The sequence below is a fragment of the Sciurus carolinensis genome, chromosome 5, assembly GCF_902686445.1.
Source record: "Sciurus carolinensis chromosome 5, mSciCar1.2, whole genome shotgun sequence".
Lineage (NCBI taxonomy): Eukaryota > Metazoa > Chordata > Mammalia > Rodentia > Sciuridae > Sciurus > Sciurus carolinensis.
The window spans coordinates 11,093,909-11,121,232 of record NC_062217.1 but is presented as its reverse complement, the minus strand read 5'-3'; the positions used below and the strand labels follow the sequence as shown (position 1 = coordinate 11,121,232).

The 27,324-nt window shown below is 41.0% G+C and overlaps 1 protein-coding gene across 2 annotated transcripts in view; it reads left to right on the top strand.

The window, feature by feature from the left end:
- Window positions 1-27,324, top strand: part of Pcca (propionyl-CoA carboxylase subunit alpha) — a 358,996-nt gene that overhangs the window by 92,865 nt on the left and 238,807 nt on the right. For both annotated transcript variants that reach the window (XM_047554213.1, XM_047554212.1), the window contains one exon: window positions 8,993-9,124. In XM_047554213.1, coding sequence (XP_047410169.1) covers window positions 8,993-9,124 — 132 coding nt within the window. The remainder of the gene's footprint in view (window positions 1-8,992; window positions 9,125-27,324) is intronic.

Genomic DNA, 27,324 nt, shown 5'->3' with positions numbered 1-27,324 from the left:
TGATCAAAGAACATTTTAAGGTCAGTCTGGGAGCTGCTTTCCTGCATGTTCCCTGCCCCTTTTCGGTCCCTCATGGTCGTTTCCCCCTCCAAGGCTGCCCTCTGTGGGGCCTTCCTTCGCTCTCCTGTTGGACTCCATTCACCACTGTACCTGATTTTTGTCTCTTTTGGTGCATTGGCTGCCCTCTCCTCCGTGCGATTTTTATTGTTGGGTATGCATGTTGTTTGCTTTACTAGATTGTAAACTCTATGCAAAACCCAGGTTTCTCCAAAGCAGCCCACTGCTGAGTGAGAAGGGATGCTGGGTGCTAGGTGCGTCCTCCCTAGCAGAGCCAGCAACCTGATGTCTGTTTTCTTCCCAGCAATCAGCCTTGGACTTGTTACCTAAGTGCTGGCCACCTGTACCTGTCTCCACGCAGGTGAGGTGGTGGAGAAAGTGGTAGAATCACACTGGTTTCAATCTTAGTCTTTTCTCTGCCTTTTTTCCAGTTTGGTGATGGGGGCAGTTCATGTCATCTCACAGATCCTCATTTTACTGACTCTTTTTTTCCCCCACGGTGCTGGGGCTTGAACCCAGGGCCTTGTGCTTGCAAGGCAAGCACTCTACCAACTATCTCCCCAGCCCCTTACTGACATATTAAGTAGAAATGATCATTTATGTTTTATTGTTTTTTAAGGCTCCTCTCATTTTTGAGGAAGAAATGATATAAAAGGCACCTTTTCATAGGTGTGAAGTGTCATACAGAAGATGTAATTCTAGAATAAATTGAAGCCTTTAAAGCTATGTAAACAAACTAGACTCTGATGTCTTAAATGTTAATCTATAGAAAATGATTTTTAGGGTAAAGTAAGCCCTAATACACGACCTTGAAAGTATTGCTAAGTAAAGAAGTATTGTAATTGTTGTTAGTAGTATTATATTCCTTTTATTAAACTTCCTTTATCTTAAAAATGTTTCACATCCACAGACTAATCCCATTCCACTATATCTTTATGCCACTTCGACTTCCTTGTGTCATTGAAATTGACCACACAAAGGGGATAGTGGATTTAGAACACAGTGAGGAACTCCAAGCATTCATTTAGGCAATTAGGTAAAAACATGCTCTCTCCTGTTGTGGTATTCTGTTCAGTTTTTGAAATAAGCTTTATAATGTAGGCTATACCAGAGCGCTGCAACTGAGTGTGCAGATAGAGCACTTGGTCCGGTCCTTATGACTTGTATTTCCCGCCTGATGTATTCCAGAAATACTTGGCATGTTAAATTGAACATTATCTTGGTTATACTTGAATCAAAAAACAAACTGCCGTACACTGACCATGGGAATAACCACATGTTGCCTGTATAGGAGGTTCAAAGAAAGGAGGCATAGTACAGAAAACAAGAAAGAACACTGACTATGGTAAATTGTAAAAGATATAGAAAGACTACACAATTCAACTGTATTTATTTATTTTTGTGGTGCTGGGGATCAAACCTAGGGCCTTGCACATTCTAGGCAAGAACTCTACCATTGAGCTACAACCCCTCAAGATTCAGAATATTCTAGGGCACTGAAAAAGTTGTAAAATTAAATTTGATGTCTGATGCCTTAGTAAACAAAAGATCTCTTTCCTGTCCATAGCATCCCAGTTTCCTGTTCTTCAGTAAAGGCCGCTCTGTCTGTTAATGGACACTGAGAAGCAGGACATCTACATCCCATCCCCTCATGCTGTTTGAAATGCTGTCAAACCCCCTTTTTTCTCTGCTTTAACTGTAAAATTGCTCATCTAAATTCATGGCTGGTGTAACATATATTCTAAAATTAAACTGGAAAAACATTATTTTGCAGCCAAAAAGTAAAAATTCATTTCAGTATTTTTTTCTTTTTTTTTATTGTAAACAAATGGGGTACAACTTGTTTATCTGTACATGAAGTAGAGGCATAACATTTGTGTAATCATACATTTACATAGGGTAATGGTGTTTGATTCATTCTGTTATTTTTTCCCTCCCCCCGACCCCTCCCACCCCTCTTTTCCCTCTATACAGTCCCTCCTTCCTCCATTCTTGCCTCCCTCCCAGCCCCCATTATGTATCATCATCTTCTTATCAGCGAGATAATTCATCCTTTGGATTTTTGAGATTGGCTTATCTCACTTAGCATGATATCAGGAAGATATGAAAACAGCTTATTTTTAAAAACCAAATTGTTGGAATATAAAATGAGTATTTTATAAGAGATACAAAAGGAAGAAATTATGACTTCTAAACCAAGTGATTCCTAAGATCAGTTTGCATAAGGAGGGTCTTACCAGTACCTGCCAAACTTAAACATGAAACCTTCTTCCCTCATGTTCTTAAAAGATACATCAAGAAAACCTGTCGGTGTTTTTTTTTTTTTTTTGGGATGCTGGGGATTGAACCCAGGGCCTTGTGCATGTGAGGCAAGCACTCTACCAACTGAGCTATATTCCCAGCCCTTTGTATTTTTAATTAAAGGATTATTGTGATTATAAAGAAAACATAAATGTAAGTTCTTGAAAATGACAGGTAGCTGAATGATTATAGTTAATAATTTCATCTAAGGAAATTTAGTGCTATTTAACTGATTACAAACTTTTTGCAATGCATTTCCTATAATGTTCTAATATCTCTTTAAAAGAGAGAGGCTAAAATCTATTCCAAAGCCTGGTGTTTTTGTTAACTCTCATTTTCTCAGTGTCACTGCTAAACAAGTTAGTGAATTTTCTCTGGGTATCTTCTCTATTGCTTTTCTTTAATTCTTGCCAGTGCAACCAGTCTAGCATTTTACATGATAAAGGAGATCCGTGGAACTAATCCTAGAAACCTCTTTCTGCTTTCTCACGTAACACCTCCAGGCAGAGAGAAGACAAAATACTTCATTTGCATTCTTAAACATTAGGAACTTGGAACGAGTCTTTCAGCTGGAAATGTTATTGCATCTATGTTTCCCCAAGGGAAGAAAGGTTAACAGCCCACTCAGGTTTACGTTAGCTCATCTCTTTTTAGTATCCTGATCAGCACAAAGAGTGTAGAATGTTGAAGCACAACCACCCAGTCTTTCTTTTTTCAATCAATGAGACTAGGGAAGTAGATATCAGAGCCGATTACAGGGAAGTAGAAAGGAGAAATCAGATATGCATAAAAGAAATGGCAAACACCGACAGACTGAAATCTGAGTGTGCTAAGAATTGAAGAACATTTCCAAAATTAATATAGAACATACTGATTAGAATTTTAAAAACATTTCTCCCAAAAGTTTAAAAAGCTTAACCAAAAAGTACAAAAATATTCAGAGGTTTATACTTCGTTTAAATGGCTTTTCTTTTTTTGTGGTGCATGGGCTGGACCTGGAGCCCCGAGTATGCTGGGCCAGTGGTGTGATCACGGAGCTGCACCCAACCTTAAATGGTTTTCATTAAAGTAACAATACCAAGAACTTCTTGTGTACCATTTCTCCAGTATCCTGAAAGCCCCAAAATGTTTAATAAAAGAAATTTTAACATTTTTTCACTTCATATTAGCTGAAAAATAGAAATGGAAGTCTTTCCATTGCCAATATTAGAAAGTGTTCTATTGCTCTTATGCTTACTCCTCACCTAAGTGTGAAAAACAAGGTTTTAGATTTAACTATATTCCTTAAAACTTACTTAACTAGAAAACCTGACTTCTGCCAATAAAGTTGAGAAAGTTCCTACTATTCTCTGTCTTTAACCAAATACTGTACGTGGCTGTCATCTGGAAGTAATATTGCAGTTTGAGTGCTTTGTGCCAAGTAGACATTTAATACAGAATACACACTGGACCAAATGAAATCCAGATCCCAGCAATACTGAAGCAAAGACACAGGTTCTTTTGGTTAAACCAAGTTGCAGAATACACAGTGTACCAGAAATTAAGTACAGTTCGTAAGTATGTCATTTGATTTCAATCAAACTTGCACTTTGCATCCAAACAACTTAAAACACGGTGTTGGTTTATGTTTTCGACTGGAGAAGCCTTGCCCTCCTTTGCTACCTGTGCCCCACAGCCATCAGCTTCCTGTATGTTTCTATCCTAAGGAATCACATAATTTACATAATTTTTTTTTCTTGGTTCTGGAGATCAAGGCAAACTCTGTGCCAATGAGCTGCATCCCCAGGACATAACTTGGTTCTTAATTTATTATGAGCTGACCAACAGAGGAAGAAGATGGCTCCTGTGCAGGCCCAGAGCACCCTGCTTCAGGTTGCTCTGCCCTTCTCGCAGGTGCGGGGAGGATCAGCTGGGATTCACACTCTGGCATCCTCTAACAGGGCTTGCCTCACTGCTGGGCTTGGGCCTTCCAGGACACTGCAGTGATGGTGGTAGAGCTTGGCCTTACCCCCTGCCCTGGTATTTTTTCAAGACCATAAATACTGCAGTAGGAATGTGCCTCCCTTTTCTGTGTTTAAATGTTCTCCTTATTTTTTTCCCCCCATGATTATTTGTAAAAGTACACTGAGTTCAGATTAAAAACTAACATAGAGGGCTGGGGTTGTGGCTCAGTGATAGAGCACTTACCTTGCATGTGTGAGGCACTGAGTTTGAGCCTCAGCACCACATAAAAATAAACAAAATGAAGGTCCATTAAAAAAAAAAAAGCATAGATTTCAGCACGTATTTCATAAGCTGGAGGAGGAGCCTGCCCTCTCTTACTTAGAACTCTTGGAACCCAGGTGTTAATGTGTCTAAAATTCCTTCCTGCATTGAAATGAATGTTCATTTGTTTTTCAGTTTAAAAAAAAAAACAAAAACCAAAACAAAACTCAAAGGTCAAGTAATATTGCATAGAAGGACCAAGAGCTGCCTTGTTGGAAAAAAAAAAAACTATTTACATTCAATAAAAAATCTGTTTGCAGGTTGTGTCTGCCACATTTACAGCACAGTGTAATGCACTTTTACCAAAAGCATAATGAAATGCAGCTTGTGGCACTCGCATGCAGTGTAGCACGGTTTACCACCAGGGGATTCAGTGGAGGTAGGAAAGGAAAGGAAAGGAGGGCGAGGTCTCCCCCTTGTCGGTTTCCCTCTGTCACCATTGGGCCGCATCCAGCCCTTTGCAGAGCCTGTCTCCATGCTGCTGACATAGGTGGCCTGATATATCTGTTTCAGGTGCTCAGAAAGTACACACCCAGCTCACCTGTGATTTCAGCAGCCTTATGGCATCAGGGTAAATTCTTTCTTGGCAAACACTAGTAAGATGGAACGCCTGCTCTTACGAAGTGTGAGGGGGCAAATAAGCATCCACTTGTCATCCTGATGTAGACATTTGATCTGATCTCAGAAGGCCTTTTTCTTTCTTTCTTTTTCTTTGTAGTGCTGGGGACGGAACCCAGTGTCTCATGCATGCTTGCCAAGCGCTCTACCACTGAGCTACATCCCAGCACACTCCTCTCAATCTTAACTTCCAACCTCTCTCTACATGTCCCCATTACTTGAACTTTTTAAACATATATATATACTTTTTGGGGGGGTGGCCAGGGATTGAACTCAGGGACATTTGACCACTGAGCCACATCCCCAGCCCTATTTTGTATTTTATTTAGAGCTTAGTGCCTTGCTTTTGCTGAGGCTGGCTTTGAACTCCTGGCTTTGATTCTCCTGTCTCAGTCTCCTGAGCTACTGGGATTACAGGCATGTGCCATCATGCCAGGCTATTCACAGGCTTTTAACATGTATATTTTGTTAGGTACGTATGTTGCACAGAATGTGTATTGTGTTAACTTTTGAGACATGCGCCATCACTGTGATTACTATATTCTCTTACCTTGACTTGTCCTTCCTTTTTTTTTTTTTTTAATTTTTTATCGCAGAATTATGGGAGTTGGGAGTCTAGGATGCTGCTTTCTCATTTTGCTTGAATTGCATGTGAAGGCCAACCTCGGGAATCCTCCAAACATGGATAAGTGGGAGCAAGTTCACTGGAACCTTTGTTTGAATAGTTACCCACCACACTACTGGCTATTTTTTTCCTTTGTGTTGGATGGCACAAAGAATAGTCACTAAATACTTGATGTGAGCATTTTTCTGGACAATTTTGCATTTTGGGTTAGCAATTTTCCTCAAATTAGAACACATGAGATAAATCTGGTCAATCAGTGGTCCAGGTCTTAAGTCTCCTGTTAATCAGAAGTTTTGCTCTATAATCATAATGTGTTTTGGATGTTCTCATTTACATTGTCTCTCCCGCTCTGAGTGGGCATTCTGATTGCTTGATTACATCTGCCTGGCATAGTGGTTTTTAAAACAGCGTTTGTGTTGAAGTTCTTCCGTCTTAGCAGGCAAAATGAGAATATGGAAAGACAATTGGTGTTGAAGCATGATTGTCCCCTCGTGCCTTCCGTAGTGCTTAGTGAGTTGCAGGTTTGGGATAAAGAGAAGTGAGTATGATTATTGCCCTGGTCCATAATGGGTGGTTTGTAAAGATGGAGACGTAGGTTGTGTGGAGGGGTAGGTCTGCCAACTCTTCTTGTGCAGAGCAGCTCCGTTTTTGTGATTTTGCATAAGATTTTTTTTTTCATGACAATAAGGTTATACTAACTAGGTATGAACATTTGATGGACAGGTACTTTATGAGCCTCTTTTTTGACTTAAGAGGTTTCTTATCCAGAATTTGCCATTTGGAATACTAGCGATTATGGGTATTTGGTTCCTGTAGTCTATATTGGAGTTCTGTGGACCTGTCTAGTGTTCACTGTCTATCAGAACTTCTGGGTAGTGGATAAAACCTAATAGCTGTCAGTGAAACTCCACATCATGTACAACAAGAAGACTGGGATCCTAATTAGAATAAGTCATATCCGTGTATGTATAATATGTCAAAAATGCACTCTACTGTCAAGTATATCTAAAAAGAACAAATTTAAAAAATTCTATTGCCAACCCTCCCCCCCCAAAAAAAAACAAAAAAGGTACCTAATAGTTGTGACACTCAGCGTGGTGCTTTATATTATAATTGATGGAACTCAAGACAGGTACACCAAAATATGGCCTGTTGGCATATTGAATATTACGAGCTGAAAGAGTTTGAGAAAACACCCAAAGCAGGACCTTTGTCCTGTGAAGCAAATGATGAAAACTAGGAATTTTTTCTGATGTTTCCCTGAAACAGGTTGTAAGGCCTTTCCTGTTCCTGGAGGAAAGAGTTCTCTTTGGCCCCCAAGGTGAAGGGACACAGCACTGGAGCAAGCAGGCCTTCTTGCATTGTGAGATTCCCCAGTTTACTAGAATTGCCCTGTCATTTCCCCATGACTGATCCCTCTTCATCAAATCTGTATAAGAAATGCTCAAGTTTAACTGTCTCTTTGGGTCTGCATTTCCTTATGAAGGCTTGTGTGTCATGTAAAACTTATAGTAAAAAAATCCATGTGCTTCTGTTTTGGTAATCTATTGCTAATAGTAGATGGCCAAGCCATAAACTTGGAAGGGTAGAGTGAAGAGATATTTTTCCTTCTTTACATTATTATATGTAATCCTTCAATCAAGCATGTAAGGCTGCTGGTCACCCAAAGAAATAGACTCAGCATCTAAAATTTCTCTTCCCACATCTTGCTTTTGAGCAGGAGGGAAAGTATACATGTCAAGTTTAAAGGCAGTGGCTTTTCTATACATTTGCTCTGAGTCAGTTCTGTCGCCATTTTAAATTTCCCCTGTACTCAGTGACCTTTAATGATCCATTTCTCAGCCTGGGTTTGCCTTATTGGCCTTCCAGACAGGGGTACTTGACTGTCCCCTGGGCATTGCAACTCAGCATGTGCAGAGTTGAAGTCATCATTTTGTCTCCCGAATTTTTATCTCCTCACATGTTCCTTTTGTTGATGCTCTGTTGTGCTTCTGCCTCCTCTCTGGGTGGGTTTACTGCTCTTCAGCTACTATGGCTGGGACGCCAGTCCAAGTAACAAGCTGTGATTGCTCTGGTTACCAGGAGAATGGCGCACATTTCCCCAGCCAGGATCTTCACAAGCAGCCATCCAAACAGGTAGAGCAGGTGATGTAACATGATGTACAAGCAGTGTGACTGATTGTTACCCCAGCCCTGACCACAGGTCCTAGGAGAACCAGTAGTTAGAAGCCCTGTCCTGGGGATGCCTGGCATGCATGTCGGCTTTTCCCTTTTTTATCTTTAGCTTTCTTTTCCTAATGACTTCATCCTTTATGTCAGCAAACATCTTCTTGCCTCTAACTACATTGTCTTCCATTGTGTCCCTAATTACTGTTTTCATCGCTAGCATTTTGTTGATTATAATGACAAACACACAGAGGTAGAGACATTGTCAGAGGGCTGTTGTGGCCTATACACAGCAGTTTATTTGTTTATTTATTTATTTATTTAGTGGACACCTCTAACTCTCTGGTTGCGTTCCCACTGTATTCCTGACTCACCTTTTGTAGTCACAGGTGTACAAACATTCCATTCTTTATTTCTGGGTTATTGCTGATCTGCTCATGTTTCCTTGGATTTGTCCATATCCTGTGGTTTTCATCCATGTTATCCCCTGCATTTAGCTCAAACCTGGCACAGAGTCGGCATTCAGTACAGGTGGATGTTTTGTATGAAGCTCTGTGCTGCAGGGTATTGAGCATACAAAGGTTTACAAGGCAATTTAAAGGTAAACTTATTGTTTAGATTGGGTGGCAGGGCATTGTATATAAATATCATGTCATAGAAGTTGCTTTTCCAAAGAATACTGTTACTGTCAAGCAGGAGTTCTCCATTATTTTCAGGTGTTTTTCTGTGACCTGAATTTGTTGAATATGTTTATGTACACATGTACTATATGTAATACAGCATATTTTAATGTTTTGGCTCAGATGATTACTTTTCAGTTGTCTTTGATATATAAATATAATTATAGTTATTAATACATAATTATACAAACATGTATGATTTTTAAAAAAATAAAATCATGACCCCATATCATGCTATGTAATGTTTTTCTTATAAATTTCAACTTGTTTTTCTCCACAGGCAGCAGAAGATGTTATTTTCATTGGACCTGACACACATGCTATTCAAGCCATGGGTGACAAGATTGAAAGTAAATTATTAGCCAAGAAAGCAAAGGTTAACACAATCCCTGGCTTTGATGGGGTTGTCAAGGTGAGAAACTGTGTTAGTGTTGTCTTTATAGTACATGTCCTCCAGTCAAACATTTTGTGACAAGAATAGGATGAAATGTAATTATTACTTTTTTGGATATCTATGAGATTAAAAAAAAAATCAGTATTGTTTACACTTGGATTACTTTCAGTTTAAAGAAAAGCCCCTTAAGCATTGTATTTAATGAATCAGTATTGACTCAGGCTTTCATTGGAGAAAATCTTGGTGATTGAAAACTGTGCTGTCAGGTTTCTGGATTTCATGTAATGTTTTGAACATTGTGATGTTTTGTCTTTACCAATATAAATTATAACCCTGTTTCTGCTGAGGAGTGATGTAGCCGTGGGTGACTAGATTCCCAAACATTCTGCATGTGACTTTTGCAGCTGAAAGTTTCCAAGGAGGAAATGCAGAAACTGGGTGTGTGAACACCCTCGCCCCAGGAAAAGTCGTTTATTTTTTCTGATGAGAAGAGAGTCCCGATGTAGACTTTCCACCTTATGATTTGAGTTAGTCTGCAAAACTCTTAATCTCCTTGTTTCTTTTGTTTCTTTTGACATTTTATGCTGGACAGTTTTCCATTGTGCAGGTCATTCACATATCACAGGGCAGGAGGCTGATTCAGAGTGTAGGGGGAGGGATGTGCTAGGTGACATGCAAGCACAGAAAGGACCCAAGCATCCTCAGATCCCAGTATTGCTGGTGGGGGAGAGCATGGAACAAGCCTCCGTGGGTACTAGGGGATGCCTGTAGTTACTTTGGTCTGTTTCCATCCATGTCACACCTTCTCTCTTGTCACAGGGAGGAGGGCTTCTGCAGCTTCTGTAGAGTTGACTCCTCCCACACCCTAGACCCACCTCCAGCCTTTACAAGCTAATTTTTTTACTGAGTAGTTTTTCTGTTTTCTGTCTTAACACTCATCATTTGTTCCTTTGTATTCCCATTACTATTAATAATGTGCATTCTGTAATAGTATTGATCACTTGGTTACACAGGAAGGATGTGGCAAGGAAAGGATACCTGGGATTAGTGGAAAAGGCATGGACGGTTCTCCATTCATAAAGCACGCAGCCCTCCCTGTTAGACCTGTCCTTACGGACTTTCCTGACCACACCTTTCAGTTAGTCTTCCTTCTGCAGCAGTCTGACTTCCTTGCTCACTCTCACTGGGTTCCTCTTGCTAGGCTTACAGCAGCCCCTCCCTTTTGCTCAGTACAATCTGGCCTTAGCTCAATCTCTTAGGAGCATTTGCACCTCCTGGTCACCTTCCTTCTGGAAATACCTATTGCTGGCACATTATTCAGTTCTGGTTTTTAGTAAGTGCTTTTGACTTGCTTGGATGCTCCTTCATAGTTCCCTTGCAAATCCTCCCTCCTGTTTTTACTCCTAAGTGTTGGTTTTCTTTTGGGTTCTGAGGAGGACATTTTCTTGTATTGTATTTCATGACTTTAGTTACCACCTTTTCTGCCAAATTCCAAATAAACAAACAAATAAATACTTCAGATATATCCTCCAAGCTTCAGAACTCACGTCTAATGTCTTCTCAAGCAACTCTCAAAACTCAGTGTCCCAGGAACCTTTGAAATCACAGGTCAAAAACTGAACTAATCATCTTTATCTCTAAACCAGGGATTGTTGCTATGGCCCCATGCTTGCTTGTTTTCATAAAGTTTTATTGGACCACAGTCATGTTTGTTCCTTTACATATTATCTATAGTTTCTTTTCTGCTACAGTGGTAGAGCTGGGTAGTTATGACAGAGACCACGTGGCCCCAAAAGTTTGCTGATGCTTGCTCTAAACTTCTTATCCTTCATTCTTTTCTACCTGAAAAAGTGGTGGCATTTTCCATGTTTTTTTTTTTCTCAAGCTAGAAACTTGGAATCATTCTTGATCAATACCACTGTGGAAAACTCACTTTAGTAGCTTTCAGATCCATTCACTTCTTTTGTTTGCCAAGCTAACACCAACTTCCAGTTGCCATCATCTAACCTGGATTACTTCATCAGCCTTCTAACTGGTCTCCATTGTGGTTCCAATCCAATGAGTGTTCAACATCTCAGCTTGAGTGATCTTTCAGAAATCCACGTTTGTTCATATGCCAGTCTTTAGTGACTGTTAAATGACTAATCATTCAAATCTTTTAAATAGCTGGTTAATGGTTTCTTGAGGTTCACGGTCACTTGCTTCTGGGCCTGTAATGAGGCAGAAAGTTATGGCAGGGAGCATGTGGTAGAGCACAGCTTGAAGCAGAAAGGAAGAGAGAGAAGAGGGTCCTTCAAGGCCACGCCCTCCAGCTTGGCGGGTTTCTTCCTCCAGCTAGGCCCTAAGGTTGTACCACTTCCCAGTAGCATCACCACCAAGCACCAAGCCTTTAACCATGAGCCTTTGGAGGATGTTCCAGACCCAAACTATAACAGAGATTAAGTGTTATCTAAGAGACAGCAATAAAGCTGGTGCCCTTAGTCTTACAGTCACAAGGAGATAATTGTGGCTGTCTACCTGAATGAGCTTGGCAGTAGTTTTAGCCCCACTTGAGCCTTCAGCGAGAATGCAGCTTGGCCCACTCCCTGATCACAGCCTTGCGAGGCCCTGAACAGAGTACTGTGAGTCGTTGCTTCCCCAGGCCTTTTTAGATCTTCAGTTTGTGCTACATTTAGTCCTGGGTATACTGATATGAGTCAGTCCAGATGAATTCTGATTCCATGGTGAACATGGAGTCCTTAGCGGCTCAAGGAGGGGTGGCCAGGGGGGCGTTTGATCGCATAGTAGACTTTTTATTATGAAGTTAATGGGAGTTGGGCCACATTAGAAGAGGGGACTGTCTGTTGATTATAGGTCCAAAGGTGACAGTTGTGGGCAGGAACATGGGAAATGTGAGGGGTACTCTTGATAACTATCAACCAGTAGTTCGTTGACTCTGAGGGAGAGCTTGCATAACTATGGCAGGAATTAAGGTCAATCTTGTATCACCTATATTGATGAAAATGACACATTTCTCCATTAATAATTAGTGAAAATTCCCCTTGTCAGTGGGAGGGTAAACAGGGAAATGGGTACTTGGGTTGCTGTTGGGATATTACCTGCTATAGTTTCCCCCTTAATTCTCTTGAATGTTGCAGAACAATGATTTTTCCTTTGTCATTTCTATTTACCAGATCTGCAGATCTTTATTTAAAATTTAATGTTTAATTTCTGGAGTGGGAGCGTCTAGTTTAATGTGTAAAGCCACCACCTTTTTCTGACTCTGATTTTTGTGTTTAAACTCTTTGAAAATAGGCAATATGGAATTGAAAAGCTGACCACGTGGTTCTTCCCAGTCAGTTTTTACTTGTTTATAAATGTTCTGTTTCTGACTTGAGGCGCCCTCTAGACTGAGGAGGGAGCCGGAGTCACAGCCACTTCGGGGCTACTCCTGGGCGCTGGTGATGCACGGTGAGGAGCCTTCCTGCAACTCTGCAGTGGCCTCCTCCTTGCCGACACTCTGGACTGGAGTCACCTGTTTTCACAGGGGTCTCCAAAAGACCTTGTCCAACATTTACCGTCTTTCCTAAGCTTCTCTGGTTTTTCTCCCTTCTCATTTAATATTTTCTATCCGAGGTTCTCACTAGCAGCATGAACTAATGATATGAATCCGGGGACCCCGTCTGTCCTGGGTAGACTTTGAAAGTCTTTGCCAGTGCCTGAGTTCATGGAGAGGCCTGGGCTTTCATTCGCCTAGGGGCTCGCTCTGGCCGCGGCTTCATTTCAAGAGGTGGCGTTGCTTTGGGGGTTTGTGGACAGGAAGAAGGAAAGTGGAGCAGATCAGAGAAAGAAAGTGCAGGGTAGAGAAATGTGGAATGTGGTAGAGGAAGAGAAATAGCAGGATGAAGACTGTTAGGTTCAAGGGAGTTTTCAGTTTTTCACACTTTCTTTTGTCTTTTCTTGTGCTTTTCTTCTTCCCTATGAACTTTGTCTTCCCCATAAATTTTTTAGGGAAATAATTTTGGGATTTGAATTCCTTTTAGAAGCTTCCTTATGTGAATGAGAAAATGGGCGACATTGAATGCCTGAGATTTCCCTTTCTTTTTTCCTTTACTGCCCTCTTAAGCAACTCATTCATATTGAAAGTTTCCAAAAGAGTCAACTATAATTCTGAAATATCCTTGGTGAAATGGTACCATGGAAGAAGCTTTGACTGTCAGTTTGAGTGAAAGATTTAATGTGGTTAAGGAACAGAACACTGACTCAAAGAGACCTCAGACTTGGCCAAAGAAACCCCGAGAGTCTCACAGTGGAATAGTAAATATGCTGTTTGTGCTACTCAAGTCTTGGGCCGCCATCCCAGGGCTTGACCTTCTCTAATTACACACCTGATAGTATCTGCCAGGCCTAAGTGGCTTAAGATTTGGAGGGATGTCTCCCAGGCCCAGATGTCCATGAACAAAACAGGCCAAGACAGGAAGGTGCTCAAGGTTCCCAGGAAGTTTCCTTCTGTTTGGATGCTGGTCTCCGGAAGCCTTCTGAACATGATGATGGACTCACAGGACCTGCCTGTCTTCCTCCATGTGAACTTTGACATATGATTTAGAACAAAAAAAAGTTGTTTTGTCAGTAATAAGGAAAGTTTCCTCCAGTTTCCAGATCTGATCAGATAATCAGCAGCTCTTCATTCCCAGGGTTCTTGAAAAGGAGGTTGGAACTCCACCCAGGTGAGACTCATCTCACCTTGTGGTTGGGAGACCCCAAGTGGGACAGTATCATGGGAGGAGAATGCAGTTGCCAAATTTAGGATCTCGAACTATGACTGGGGACCAAACCCACGGCTCTGGGCGTGGCAGCCAGGGCTCTACTGCTGAACCATACCCGACTTCAAGTTGAGGTTTCTTCATGCAAATGCATTTCTTGTGGTTTTAACAACTGTGTTAACAATAGTTTGCATTGTGCTAATTTTAATATAGATAATTCTTTTTAAAATCTGTAGTGTTCTTTAAAATTAACCTATAGAATCTTTAAGACTTAAACTCTCCTATTTTTTTTTTTTTTTTTTGTGAGTAAACTATATTCTACTTTTTTTCCCTGAGTAATTTTCACCACTAACTTGAGTAAATTAATGAGGTTTCAATTTATTCTATTTTCCCTTTCTCATTTGATTATTTAGGAGATGGTTTTTTTCTACACTTTAAAAAAAAAAAAAACAAAAAACTTGTGAGTAGTTCTTAAGTGGTCTTCTGGCACTATTTTCTTTATGGATTGTTATTCACGTCTTGAGTCATTCTTTTTATGAGAGAGAAAATAAGGTTTTAAAATGTAATTCTCAGGTAGTCATATAGTATCAAATATTTGCCTTTAACAACTTTGGTTTTATTCAACATTTTCTTGACTTGATCTCAAAAGCAAGTGTGGAGAACAGAGTAGCGTGTGCTTGTGAAGATGCTGGAAACCGGGAATTAGAGTCCTAGCTCATTTGTTTATCTGTAGTTACAGGCCTTGGCCCTGACTTAATTATAGGCCATGGCCCTGACTTGAGGAGTTCAAAGGGAGACCTACCAGTCCCAGTGCATTTTAACAATGCCAAGTTCAGGGTGCACAGAGCCCATATAGGAGTGACCCAGAACCTAGTGTAGGATATCACAGCAGGTTTTCCAGTGGAAGTGTCAGCCAAGAGACACCTGAAGTTGGAGTAGTATAGAGTTAGCTCAAAAGCGAGAGTGATGGTGGCATACAGCTCTTTAGCTGGTGAAGACATTTTATCATATCATGATGCAGCAAAATAGATGGTGTTGAGAACGATGGTGAAATCTGGCAGGATTATACAGTGTGTTTAATGTCAAGCGTGAGGCAGAGGCAGGGATCTCTGATGACTAGGTTGCCACGTTGGGTTGTAACACCTATCATTGTACCACTTTTTCTTTCTTTTTTATTTTGTATTTGGGATTGAACCCAGGGACGATTTGTCACTGAGCCACATCCCAGCTCTTTTTATTAATTTTTAAAACTTTGAGATGGTCTCACTAAGTTACTGAGGGCCTTGCTAATTTGTTGAGACTGGCTTTGAACTTGAGGTTCTCCTGCCTCAGCCCTCCAGTTGCTGGGATCATAGATGTATGCCACTGCACCTGCAGCACACAGGCTTTTGGGGAAATTTATTTAAAGTCTTTGAGTTTTATTGTCCTTAAGAGGGAGCAGTAATACCCATTTACACCACAGAGCAGTGTATGGTAATGTATGTGCATATAAATTATACAGTGTAGATTTGAAGCAGTAATTGTTTTTGCCACCTAATTAGTCAGATTTTAAAAACCATACTCTTGCTTTAACAGAAAGAGGCAAATAATCAAAAAAGCTAGTGTGAAAGAGATCATTAAAACACAAAAATTTAGCAGTAAGTTCTGCCCTAGCAGTTAGAAAGTACACTATTAGACATCAGATTGTTTTTCCCTGCTACACCAAGAATAATTGGTTTTTCCAATGATGCCTAAAAGCTTTTTTTTTTTTTTTGAAAAAAAGAGATTCAATTATGTTTATTGTGCTATTTTTGTAATGATAGAAAAGTATACTAAGTTTCAGAAAAGTTGAAATTATAGTTGGTCCTGAGTACTGTGTTAAGTATCTGCAGAGTTGACAAACCTGAGGTTGAAAATATTAGGAAAAAATTGTACTGATTGTATACATATCTTTTTGTTTTGCCATGCCCTGAACAATAGTAGTCTGATAACTATTTCTGTAGTGTTTAGAATGTGTTAGTTATTAAGTACTACAGAGATGACAAAGTGCTTGGGAGGATGTGTGCTGGTTATGTGCAAATGCTGTGACATTTTTTTTTATATGGGACTTGAGCATTTGTACATTTGGTATCTTCAGGGGGTCCTGGAACCAACCCCATGTATACTGTGGGACAATTGCATATTAAAACAGAAGGGGTCTGCTGCTTGACTTTGATGAGCTGGAAAATCCAGTCAGCTGGAAGCCATTCCAGGGCCTAGGATTGTTAAGAAATTTCACTTAACTTTATATATGAATGCAGAATAGTTTAAGAATAACTTTTCTTGTACAGATTAACTCTTACTCCTAGTTCCTGGTTTCTTGATATTAAATAAAACAGTGATTGATTATTTATTTATTTGGTACTGGGGATTTAACCCAGGGGTGCTTAACCACTGAGCCACATCCCCAACCTTTTTTATTTATTTTGAGACAGCGTCTTACTAGGTTGCTCAGGGCCTTGCTAAGTTGCTGAGGCTGACTTTGAACTTGAGATCTTCCTGCCTCAGCCTCCCAAGCTGCTGGGGTTATAGGCGGGGATCACTGTGCCTGGCTGATTTTTTTTTTTTTTTTTAACCTTTAAAAGAAAAAAACAAAACACTTTTAGTTGTAGATGGACACAATGCCTTTATTTTATTTATTTATTTTTATGTGGTAGGATCAAACCTAGTTTCTCACATGTACTAGGCAAGTGCTCTACCATTGAGCTACAACTCCAGACAATTTTTTAAATAGTGTGGAACAGTTGTTCTAGAACCAATGATAAAAACAAACTCCTGAGAAGCAGGATTCACAGAAAGAAATGAAGTTTGGGTTTTGGATGGTCTGGATCTTGATTAGAGTCCGTATTCAATGCTAATGTCACTGTAAAAATATATTGTGTGTTCATCATCTGGTGAGAATGACTGAATTTGCTTGTCTTGGTTGTAGTTTTTCCTGCCCTTTCCCATGCCCACCAGCAATAACGGGCTCATGGATTTTCTGATTGTGTGATCAAGAGATGAAGCGCCCGCTTTGGTAGTGTAGTGCCAGTATTATTTCTGTGCCATGCAGGCTCAGAGGTGGATAATCACACAGGTAGAACAACTAACACTGGACAGAGGGGAACACACTTGTGATCTGGGGTGCCAGCTGCCCATATTAATGATCATAGATCACTAACCTTAATCGATTGCCTGCTGCGGGCCAGGTCCTATTCTAGAGAGTTCCAGCCTTACCCAGCATCACCTTCTCCACAACCCCGCGACAGAGATGCTCTTACTACACTCATTTTCCAGGTGAGGAAACTGCATTCCAGAGAGGCATGCTAATCCCAGAGCCTATGCCTTGGGCTCCCACGCCTGTGCCCTTCACTGTGAGGCGTGCTGCTCTGCAGGTGGGTGCTCTGGAGGGTTGACCACTCCGCTTGCAGAGAAGACAACCGAGTTTTGGCTGACCTTTTGCACACTTAATGATAGTTGGTTTTCGCAGCGAGCCCCAGATGCAGCTTGTTCACAGCCACACAGCAGTTTTTACTGTCGTCCTTGGACTGTGCGGTGGGACTCCGTGTGAGTTGTGCCATGGTCGTGGAGTCCAGAGCCAAGCACTGTTCCCTGGCTACTTTCCTCCTCCTCCGTCTCTTCAGTCATCACTTTGGAATTATGTAGCATGATTTAAAATTAAAAGGGCTGGGAATGTGGCTCAGTGGTTAAGTGCCCTGGGTTCAACCCATGGTACCAAAAAGAAAAAGAAAAAAAAACTTTACAAATACGGCGACGGGTGTAGCTCAAAGACAGAGCACTTGTTTAGTATGCTTGTGGCCCTGGGTTCAATCCCCAGCATCCCCTACCCCAGATTACCAAAGGGCAGTACTCCATGGTTTGTTAGAAAAGCATGCTATTGTTTGAAAGCTAAATTTCAGCTTTTGAAGTTGCATGATACAGTGGCAAAATGTGCTAGGCTAAGAATTCAGAGATAAGAGTAAACATTGAGCTGGGCTTTGGCCAGGTATTCCACTGAGCGTTCTTTGTTTTAAACTGAAACAGTTCTGAAGCCAGCCTGACCCTCCACACTCTGCTCTGAATACTTCATTGCTGTCACTCAGGTGAATTTGAACTGACCACCACATCTCTTTGGATATCGATTTACTTGTTTATCAAACTGATGCTCTAGAAATGAATAATTCTTTTGACATTTTTGAGACTGTGCCTTATCCTAGCAATTTTTTTTTTTTTTTTTTTTTTTTGAGGCAGGGTGTTGCTAAGTTCAAAGACTATTCTCAAATTCATGATCCTTCCACTTTAGTTAGCTGGAATTACAGACTATGTCACTGTGCCCAGTTCTAACACACTTCTTCTATTAGTGCATTACATTTATACATAATATGTGGGTTCATTTTGGCAAAACCATATATGCATGGGATTTAGTTTACTTCATTTCAGTCACTGGTGCCTCCCCTTTCCCTCTTCCTATTCTCTGTCCTCTACGCTGCTGGTTTTCCTTCCACTTATTTATTTATTTATGTATTTATTTATTTTTAATTGGTGCTTTATAGATATGCATAAAGGTGGAATTTGCGGTGGTATATTTGTACATGCACATAGTGTAATTTTGCCAAATTCATTCATTTCCTTCCTTATATCTTTATTGTAAGGGATCCCGTGGAAACCACGCCGGACACGGGAAATCACATAAGGGAGTTTATTAACAGAGTGTCTCCCTGCAGGGTAAGAGAGAAAATGAGAAGAAAAGAAAGAGAATGAGAAAGGGCGCGCGCTAGAGAGAGTGGAAAGCCAGGAGGATAGAGAAAGTGAGGAGGAGAGACAGAAGAATGAGAACAGAGGTGGGGTAGCTACAGTAAACAGTTGAATTCTGCCAGGCTAACAGGGGACCAATATCGGAGAAGGATACTTGCAAGCTGACTGATGAACCAATAGGTAGCCAGGATTTTCATAGATTAACAAGTGGTTGGGAGGCGGGGAAAATGGCTGCAACAAAAGGGTGGGGGAGCAGCTTTATACATTACATTCCTCCCTTTCTGTTTTTATAAGAAAATCTTTTGCTCTCCAGTTCTTTCCGAAGCCTTCTCTCTCCTTCTTGCCTAAGTGACTGGGGCTGGTTTTGCAGGTGAGATGTAAAAAGTCCATTCTTCTTCCAGACTTCCAAAGGCAGATGGTTTTCATGGACTTCATTTCCTCAATTTGACTGATCCCCTATTTCTACACTAACTGCCTGTCCCCAATTCTGGCTTCATTCACCCCTCTAATTTTAGGAACTCCTTCACTGCTGTAGGGAAAGGGGGTGATGACCGATCTGGCTTCTTCGAGCTGGAAGGGGGCAGCATGGGGCAAGCAGTTTAGAGTTCCCTTTTTAGAAATCGGGTCAATTGAGGGGTCCAAGGTAGAAGTCCGGTTGGGGAAGAGCAGGTTGTAAAGGCATCTAGGGATGGGTGCTTCTATGAGAGAAGAACAAAAAGACATGAGTACTGAAATGAGATTGATACAGTATAAATGTTGCAGAATCTGGAACATGCCAGTGCATATCATAAAGATGACAGAAGTCAATAATTCTTCACCAGGGGGTGGAAGAACTGAGAAGTTGTTCCCGTAACAAGGCCTAGCAAAGACTGGAGAGGACAAGGCCTTAATTTGGGAACTTTAACATTGTCCAGGTTATCAGGAATGTAAACACAACATTTAGTAGAGATCTCTATACTTCTGTTACTAGCAAACATAGATTAAGCCTACCTGTGTCTGTAGGCTTTAAACTGACTAAAACTTCTGACTCTGGCAGTTTCTCTTGATAGTTATCAGGCACATTTGCCTAAGAATCTTTTTTGTAGCTTTTAGTCTTTATTCTAGTGGGCTAACACAAGTGTACATCTTAACTTACATTTAAGTATTATTTCTTTTAAATGCCCAAGAATGGCTATATTTTGGTTTTAACTGTTTTGCTAGGTGTTTAAGATCAAGCTGGTCAAAGTGACCTGTTCCTATCTGTTAAGAGTCAGCTGAGTTCCCATAGGGGTCACTCATAGAGAACTTAGAGCAGCTTCTTAGCTCCATTAGTGTCATTGGTTAGGCAGGGTCTCCTCGATGAGGTGGCTTCCCTTGAAAGCACCAGGGATGTCTCCCTTTGTCCTTGACCCTCCTCTGCAGCAGGTGCACTGAGTGGCTTTTCCTCTAGTGGCCTCATCAATCTCCTTGATCAGGAGGTTGTGTGACCCAGAGTTGAAAACCTCCTTAGAGAAGTCCTCTTGTTCCCCGGGTTCAGGCTGACTTTGAGGGCAAGACCCAAATATGGACTTTTCTTGACCTCTGTATTTAATCTCAATCTCTAAGTTTGATCTTAACCATCAAGCAAGTCAGTCTCACCAGTCATAAAGTAAGAGTACTGGGCTTTAGCTTCAATGTCTATAACTTTACAGTTACTTACCCCTTTTTATCTAATTGGGGTCTACATTATCTGTCCTACAGGTGATGGCTTTTTAAGTTAATCTATGGTGTACTTCTGCAAAATATCAGGCAACAGTTAGAGTTTACAAGGAAATAAAAAATGGAATTGCCAACAGTAAAACATTCAGTTTGTGCAATGGCTATCTTGAATTTTGGCTGAGTTATTCATTATATCCCCTGGTTGAGATCACAGTAATCTTTAAAACAAACATCAAACTTTTTTTTTTATTGTAAACAAATGGGATACATGTTGTTTCTCTGTTTGTACATGGAGTAAAGGCATACCATTTGTGTAATCATAAATTTACATGGGGGTAATGTTTGATTCATTCTGTTATTTTTTCCCTTACCCCCCACCCCTCCCACTCCTCTTTTCCCTCTATACAGTCCTTCCTTCTTCCATTCTTGCCACCCTCTCTAACCCTAACCCTAAACCTAACCCTAACCCTAACACTAACCCCTTCCACCCCCCATTATGTGTCATCATCCGCTTATCGGCAAGATCATTCTTCCTTTGGTTTTTTGACATTGGCTTATCTCACTTAGCATGATATTCTCCGATTTCATCCATTTGCCTGCAAATGCCATAATTTTATCATTCTTTATGGCTGAGTAGTATTCCATTGTGTGTGTGTGTGTGTGTGTGTGTGTGTGTGTATATATATATATATATATATCACAGTTTCTTTATCCATTCATCAATTGAAGGACATCTAGGTTGGTTCCACAATCTGGCTATTGTGAATTGAGCAGCTATGAACACTGATGTGACTGTATCTCTGTAGTATGCTGATTTTTAAGTCCTTTGGGTATAGGCCAAGGAGTGGGATAGCTGGGTCAAATGGTGGTTCCATTCCAAGCTTTCTGAGGAATCTCCACACTGCTTTCCAGAGTGGTTGCACTAATTTGCAACCCCACCAGCAATGTATGAGTGTACCTTTTTCCCCACATCTTTGCCAACACCTTGTGTTTGCTTGTGTTCTTGATAATCACCATTCTAATTGGGGTGAGATGGAATCTTAGGGTAGTTTTGATTTGCATTTCTCTTATTACTAAAGATGGTGAACATTTTTTCATATGTTTGTTGATTGCTTGTAGATCTTCTGTGAAGTGTCTGTTCATTTCCTTAGCCCATTTGTTGATTGGATTATTTGTATTCTTGGTGTAGAGTTTTTTGAGTTCTTTATAGATTCTGGAAATTAGTGCTCTATCTGAAGTATGAGTGGCAAAGGTTTTCTCCCACTCTGTAGGCTCTCTCTTCACATTACTGATAGTTTCCTTTGCTGAGAGAAAGCTTTTTAGTTTGAATCTATCCCAGTTGTTGATTCTTGCTTTTATTTCTTGTGCTATGGGAGTCCTGTTAAGGAAGTCTGATCCTAGGCCAACATGTTGAAGATTTGGACCTACTTTTTCTTCTATAAGATGCAGGGTCTCTGGTCTGATTCCGAGGTCCTTGATCCATTATGAGTTGAGTTTTGTGCAGGGTGAGAGATAGGGGTTTAATTTCATTCTATTGCATATGGATTTCCAGTTTTCCCAGCACCATTTGTTGAAGAGGCTATCTTTTCTCCATTGCATATTTTTGGCCCCTTTGTCTAATATGAGAAAATTGTATTTATTTGGGTTTGTGTCCGTGTCTTCTATTCTGTACCATTGATCTGCCTGTCTATTTTAGTATCAATACCATGCCGTTTTTGTTACTATTGCTTTGTAGTAGAGTTGAAGATAACATCAAACTTTTGAACACAATGTTAAATGAGTTAAAGTCTGTCTTACTTTGGGGCCATTCTAACATGCAGCAGGGTTGTGAGGCAGAGCCTTATCTCAGGTAAGGCGGGGCTTCCTCTTTTGCCATGACCAGCATGACCAAATTCTTAAGTTCAGTGAGGGACAAAGGAGTATTAGAAAATAAAGGTTTATAAACACAGATTTTGAAGATTAAGCTGAGATCCGATGGAACTCTGTTCTCTAATGGAAATGCAGATCTAAAGAGTTATATCAGCAATCTTTATGTATGTAAGCATTATTCTTTGTTTTCAGGAAAGTTACAGAGAAGGTGGGCAGGAACCAGAGAAGGGAGCTGATGAAACACTGGTTATCTAGCAAAAGAATCCCTTCCTGCCCAAGAGCTGTGTGCCTGAGATCAATGTACTGCCACAGCAGTTAGGCATCTTGTGCCCCTGCACAGGAGCACTCCCAGGCACCAGGCATGCCACAGCCATGAGGTCATCAGAGACCCCAATCTCAGTCAGTGTTGTCCCATTTTTGCTACTGCGCATTACACTCTTTATTAAATGTTATTTTAAGAAGTTTACATATATTGACTCCTGAGTCTATATGAACATTAGTCAACACCATTTAACATTATATCTAAAACATGAATTAAAGAAAGACTGAGAGAGCTTTTAAGTTTCCTTTTGTGTGGCAAAGTGGCAAAATGCTTTCATGTTTAACCTTTAAATAAATCAGGCTTTCAATAACTTTTAGAAATACATTTAACAAATTTTGCATATACCCTATTGATGACAGGTCCTATAATAGGACATTAAATGATAGGTTTACCATTACAGACAAGTTTAATTTGGAGAATAGCAGCTTGATAAATTTTCTGCTTTAAAGGGCTTGTATACCTGGAAAATAGGAACACATTTAATATACAAAGAATAATGTTTTTAAGTATGTTACTCCATGGAATAACTTTGTAAATTAATTAGATGTCTCTAACAAACACGTTTGAGTAATCCTATACATGTCAACTCTAATTCACCCATCTTATTGTAAAAAAAACCAAGGTATCAGACAAGTGTACAAAAAACAAGATGTCAGACAAGTATAAACAGTATTTGCCGTCTCTTTCCTGTTGAAGAAAAGTCCTAGAAAAATTGATGTTAGACATTTTATAAACATCAACATTTTATTCGTGTGACTACCTAGAGACTTGTGAGTTACTTCTATTAGTTTACCCAATTTGAATTGAACCTGTTTAAATCATGTGAAGTAAAAATATTTGGATCCATTTTTAAAATTTTAATTTTTATGCGCACTTATATTTAACACAAAAGTAAAGGCTTTGTAATATTTATCTCCATTGCAATGTAACAGATGTTCAAAAATAACTCTAGAGTTGGATAAAAAGAACTGATCAAAAATCATTAACCTAGGTATGTAGGATCAAAATTGTGAGCTCAAAAATATAGCATTTAAGAAAAACAAAAGTCCTAGAAGAAAAATGATAATGGTCATTAATTAAAGCATGAGAAAATGAGGAGAGAAAAGGTGAAAGGGAGAAAAGTATTCTGAGTTGTAACCCAGGAGAAATTTAAAATGGACACTTTTTTCCTTGGGTTTGAGACTGGTTTCCCACTGAGCATTCTGCCTTCCTCCATTTACATTTCAATGTAAGCCTTGACTGAGATCTGGATCTGAAAGGGGCTAAAATGTTCTAACAGAAACTTGATGCTTAGGGCCTTTTAACCCTTTTTCCTGGTTAGTAATTAATTTAGGTTTGGACACAGAAAATTGTCAAACAATTATCTCCCACTATCTGTGGGAAATGGGGCTGCTTATATTACATGGGGAGCAGGGGAAGATGGAGAAGCAGGGGCTGGAGGCGCCTGAGCCTGCAGGAAGAGCCAAGAAGCGAGAAAGAAGAGACTTGAAGTTAAGGAATCCCTTTCCATCTGCCCGCTCGCTCACGGAAGCTGTGTGCCATTACACAAACGGATTTTGATGACTTTATAAGTCGGGGGTCGGGCAAAGGGTGCCCAGAGTTGAACTGCCAGGTTGGAGGACCCAGATCCCATGGTGGGGACTGATAGAGCCGAGTCTGTGCCCCGGTGTCCTGAGGCCACAGAGTAGTTGACTGGAGACGAGAAGGCGGCACATAGATGGTGTCGTCACACACACACACATCAATGTGGGGCCAGGCGAAAGCTGAGAAGAGTTGAGGACCTGATATCAGGGTTTCGAGGGCGAGTGCGCGAGCGCGAGATGAGCCTCAACCCTGAGAGAATCTCCAGCATAAAATCAGGAATCCATCCGGCAGATAAGACCGACTGTAGGGCCAGCCGTAACTATAAAAGTTGTGGCTGGGGTACCCCCACCCCTCAGCCGCCTCGAGGGTCCCAGCTAAACCGGCCTAGGGGAACCCGCCTAGAGGACTCACCAACCTGAAGTCCAGTGATGAATGCAGAGCAGAGCGTCCAGGCAGAATGGAAGGTGGGGCCGTGTCCCGGGGCACTGGGGCGTCGGATGGGGTTCCACTCGCTTAGGAGACAGTGGAAGATCCCATCCCAAGTCACGGCACCAATGTAAGGGATCCCACGGAGACCATGCCAGTCATGGGAAATCACATAAGGGAGTTTATGAAGCAAACAGAGTCTCCCTGCAGGGTAAGAGAGAAAATGAGAGGAAAAGAAAGGGAAGAGAAAGGGCACAGGCTAGAGAGAGTGGAAAGCAAGGAGGAAAGAGAAAGTAAGGAGGAGAGACAGAGAATGAGAACAGATGGCGGGGTAGCTACAGTAACCTGTTGAATTGCGCAGAGCTGACAGGGGACCAATATCGGAGAAGGATACTTGCAAGCTGAGTGATGAACCAATAGCTAGCTAGGATGTTCACAGATTGACAAGTGGTTGGGAGGCGGGGAAAATGACTGCAACGGAATGGGCGGGGGAGCAGCTTTATACATTACATTTATGACATCTGACTCCCCACCCACCCTTTTTTCCCCTTAACTTTTCTCTAGTTTCCATATAAGAGAGAAAACATTTGACCCTTGACTTTCTGAGTCTGGCTTATTTCACTTAGTATGGTGTTCTCTAGTTCCATCCATTTACCAGCAAATGCCATACTCTGACTCTTCTTTGTTGCTAAGTAAAACTCCATTGTGTATATATATCACATTTTCTTTATCCATTCATCTATTGATGGGCACCTGGGCTGGTTCCATAACTTGGTTATTGTGAATTGTGCTGCTGTAAACATTGATGTCTGTATTGTTATAGTATGCTGATTTTAGCTCTTTTGGATAAATACTGAGGAGTGGGATAGCTGTGTCATGTGGGGTTTCCATTCCTAGTTTTTTTGAGGACTTTCCATACTGCTTTCCAGAGTGGTTGCACTAATTTGCAGTCCCACCAACAATATATGAGTGTAGCTTTTCCCTACCTACATTCTTGTCAGCATTTATTATTTGTGTTCTTGATCCCTGCCATTCTGACTGGAGTGAGATGAAATCTCACTGTAGTTTTCTTTTTTCTATTTTTTCTTTTTTTGCGGTGCTGGGGATTTGAACCCAGGGCCACACTCAACCAGCTGAGCTATATCCCCAGCCCTCACTGTAGTTTTGATTTTGCATTTCCTTGATTGCTAGAGATGTTCAGCATTTTTTCATATATTTGTTGGCCATTTGTTTCCTCTTTTGAGAAATGTATGTTTGCAAAATGTCTTTTGCCCATTTATTGATTGGGTTATTGTCATTTATTTATTTTTTTGTCTTAAGCTTTTTGAGTTCTTTATATAGTCTGGATATATTAATCCCCTGTCAGAGGAGCAGCTGGCAAAGATCTTCTTCTTCCATTCTGTAAGCTCTCTCTTTGCACTCTTAATTGTTTCCTTTGCTATGCAGAGCTTTTAAATTTGTTGCTGTCCCATTTGTTGATTCTTGGTTTTATTTCTTGAGCTTTAGTGGGCTTGTTAAGGAAGTCGGTGACCGCCCCAATACGTTGGAGCATTGACCCTACATTTTCTTCTAGCACCAACAGACTTATTTTTATGGAAGCCGATGAGAGTTGTTTCTTCATTGAACAGATCATGTTTTGATCATGTGTACCAATTTGCTAAGCTCTGGGGTTCAGCACAGAGTGAGAGAGAAGGAGTAGAGGTGTGTGCCATGGGGCTGTTGTAATTGAAGGGCTAGGTGCCTGGCTTGGCCTGGAAAGGCTGCAGAGAAAGCAGCGTTTAGGTGAAAACACGAGCATGCCAAAGACAATTCAAGAAAGGTGCTAGTGTTTCTTTTACCCAGACTGCCGCTTCCCCCACTCTCCTCAGACCCACCCTTCTCGCACAGTGGCCTTCCTGTGCTCCAGTGTCCCTCCGCCATTTGTTTATTCAGTAGCTGTTTATTGAATAGTTGTTTTGTGCGTTTGAGATGTAAACCGACTTGACAGGGCTTGCTGCACTTAGGGAGTTTCCATTTTAATGGAGAAGGGAGAGGGAGAGTCCACGATACACATGATAAGTAAGTGAAGCTCATGCCACAGAGTGAGGCCTTGCATTTCCTTGTTCTTGGACAAAGTTCTGTCTTTCAGTGTGGCTCATTGAGGCTCTGGCCACTGTTTCCCACCATGCTTTTATTTGTCAGGTCTTTTCAAAAAGTCACTGTGCCTGAGAAGGTTTCTAGGAATCTCTTTTTGAGTTAGAGAAGCTGTGTTGCCACATGTCCTGCTTATCAGTTGTATGTAACCTGAGCGACTAGTGACATTTCTTAGCTGCTATGTAATCATGTTTAAGATCTGTCTTTTCCATTAGCTTGTAAGTTACTCGATGGCTGCATGGTGCCTTTCTTGTTCCCTCCTGTGTCTGTACATGGCCCTTCTTCCCACAAAGACCAGGAAGGGGCTGGACTCCAGCTCACTGCTCCAGAAATATTCCGAGATTGGGAAGAAAATGGGTTTTATTCAAAGCTTCCTTTGAAGGAAGGTAGAAGAAACAATAAGTGAAATCCCTGAAGGTGAGCTGAATTTTTAAAGGAGAGGAGGCCTGGGGAAGAGACTGGGCAGCAGAGTGAGACAAAAGGCAGGAAATGTACATATGCAAATGTGGTTATCCTGTGTGAGCCAGGCCCGCCAGGGGCAGTCGCTGGCCCAGCTTCTTTGGTGCCTGTCCTGGAGTGTGGGGGGTTGTGGCCCTTCAGCCTCCTCTCTCAGCAGAAGGAATCTGCACCCGGTACAGTGTGGGAGGAGGGAGGCAGTTCAGTCCCCGCTCGCTTTCACCCCCTTGTGCTCCCCACACGAGGTCCGCTGGGTG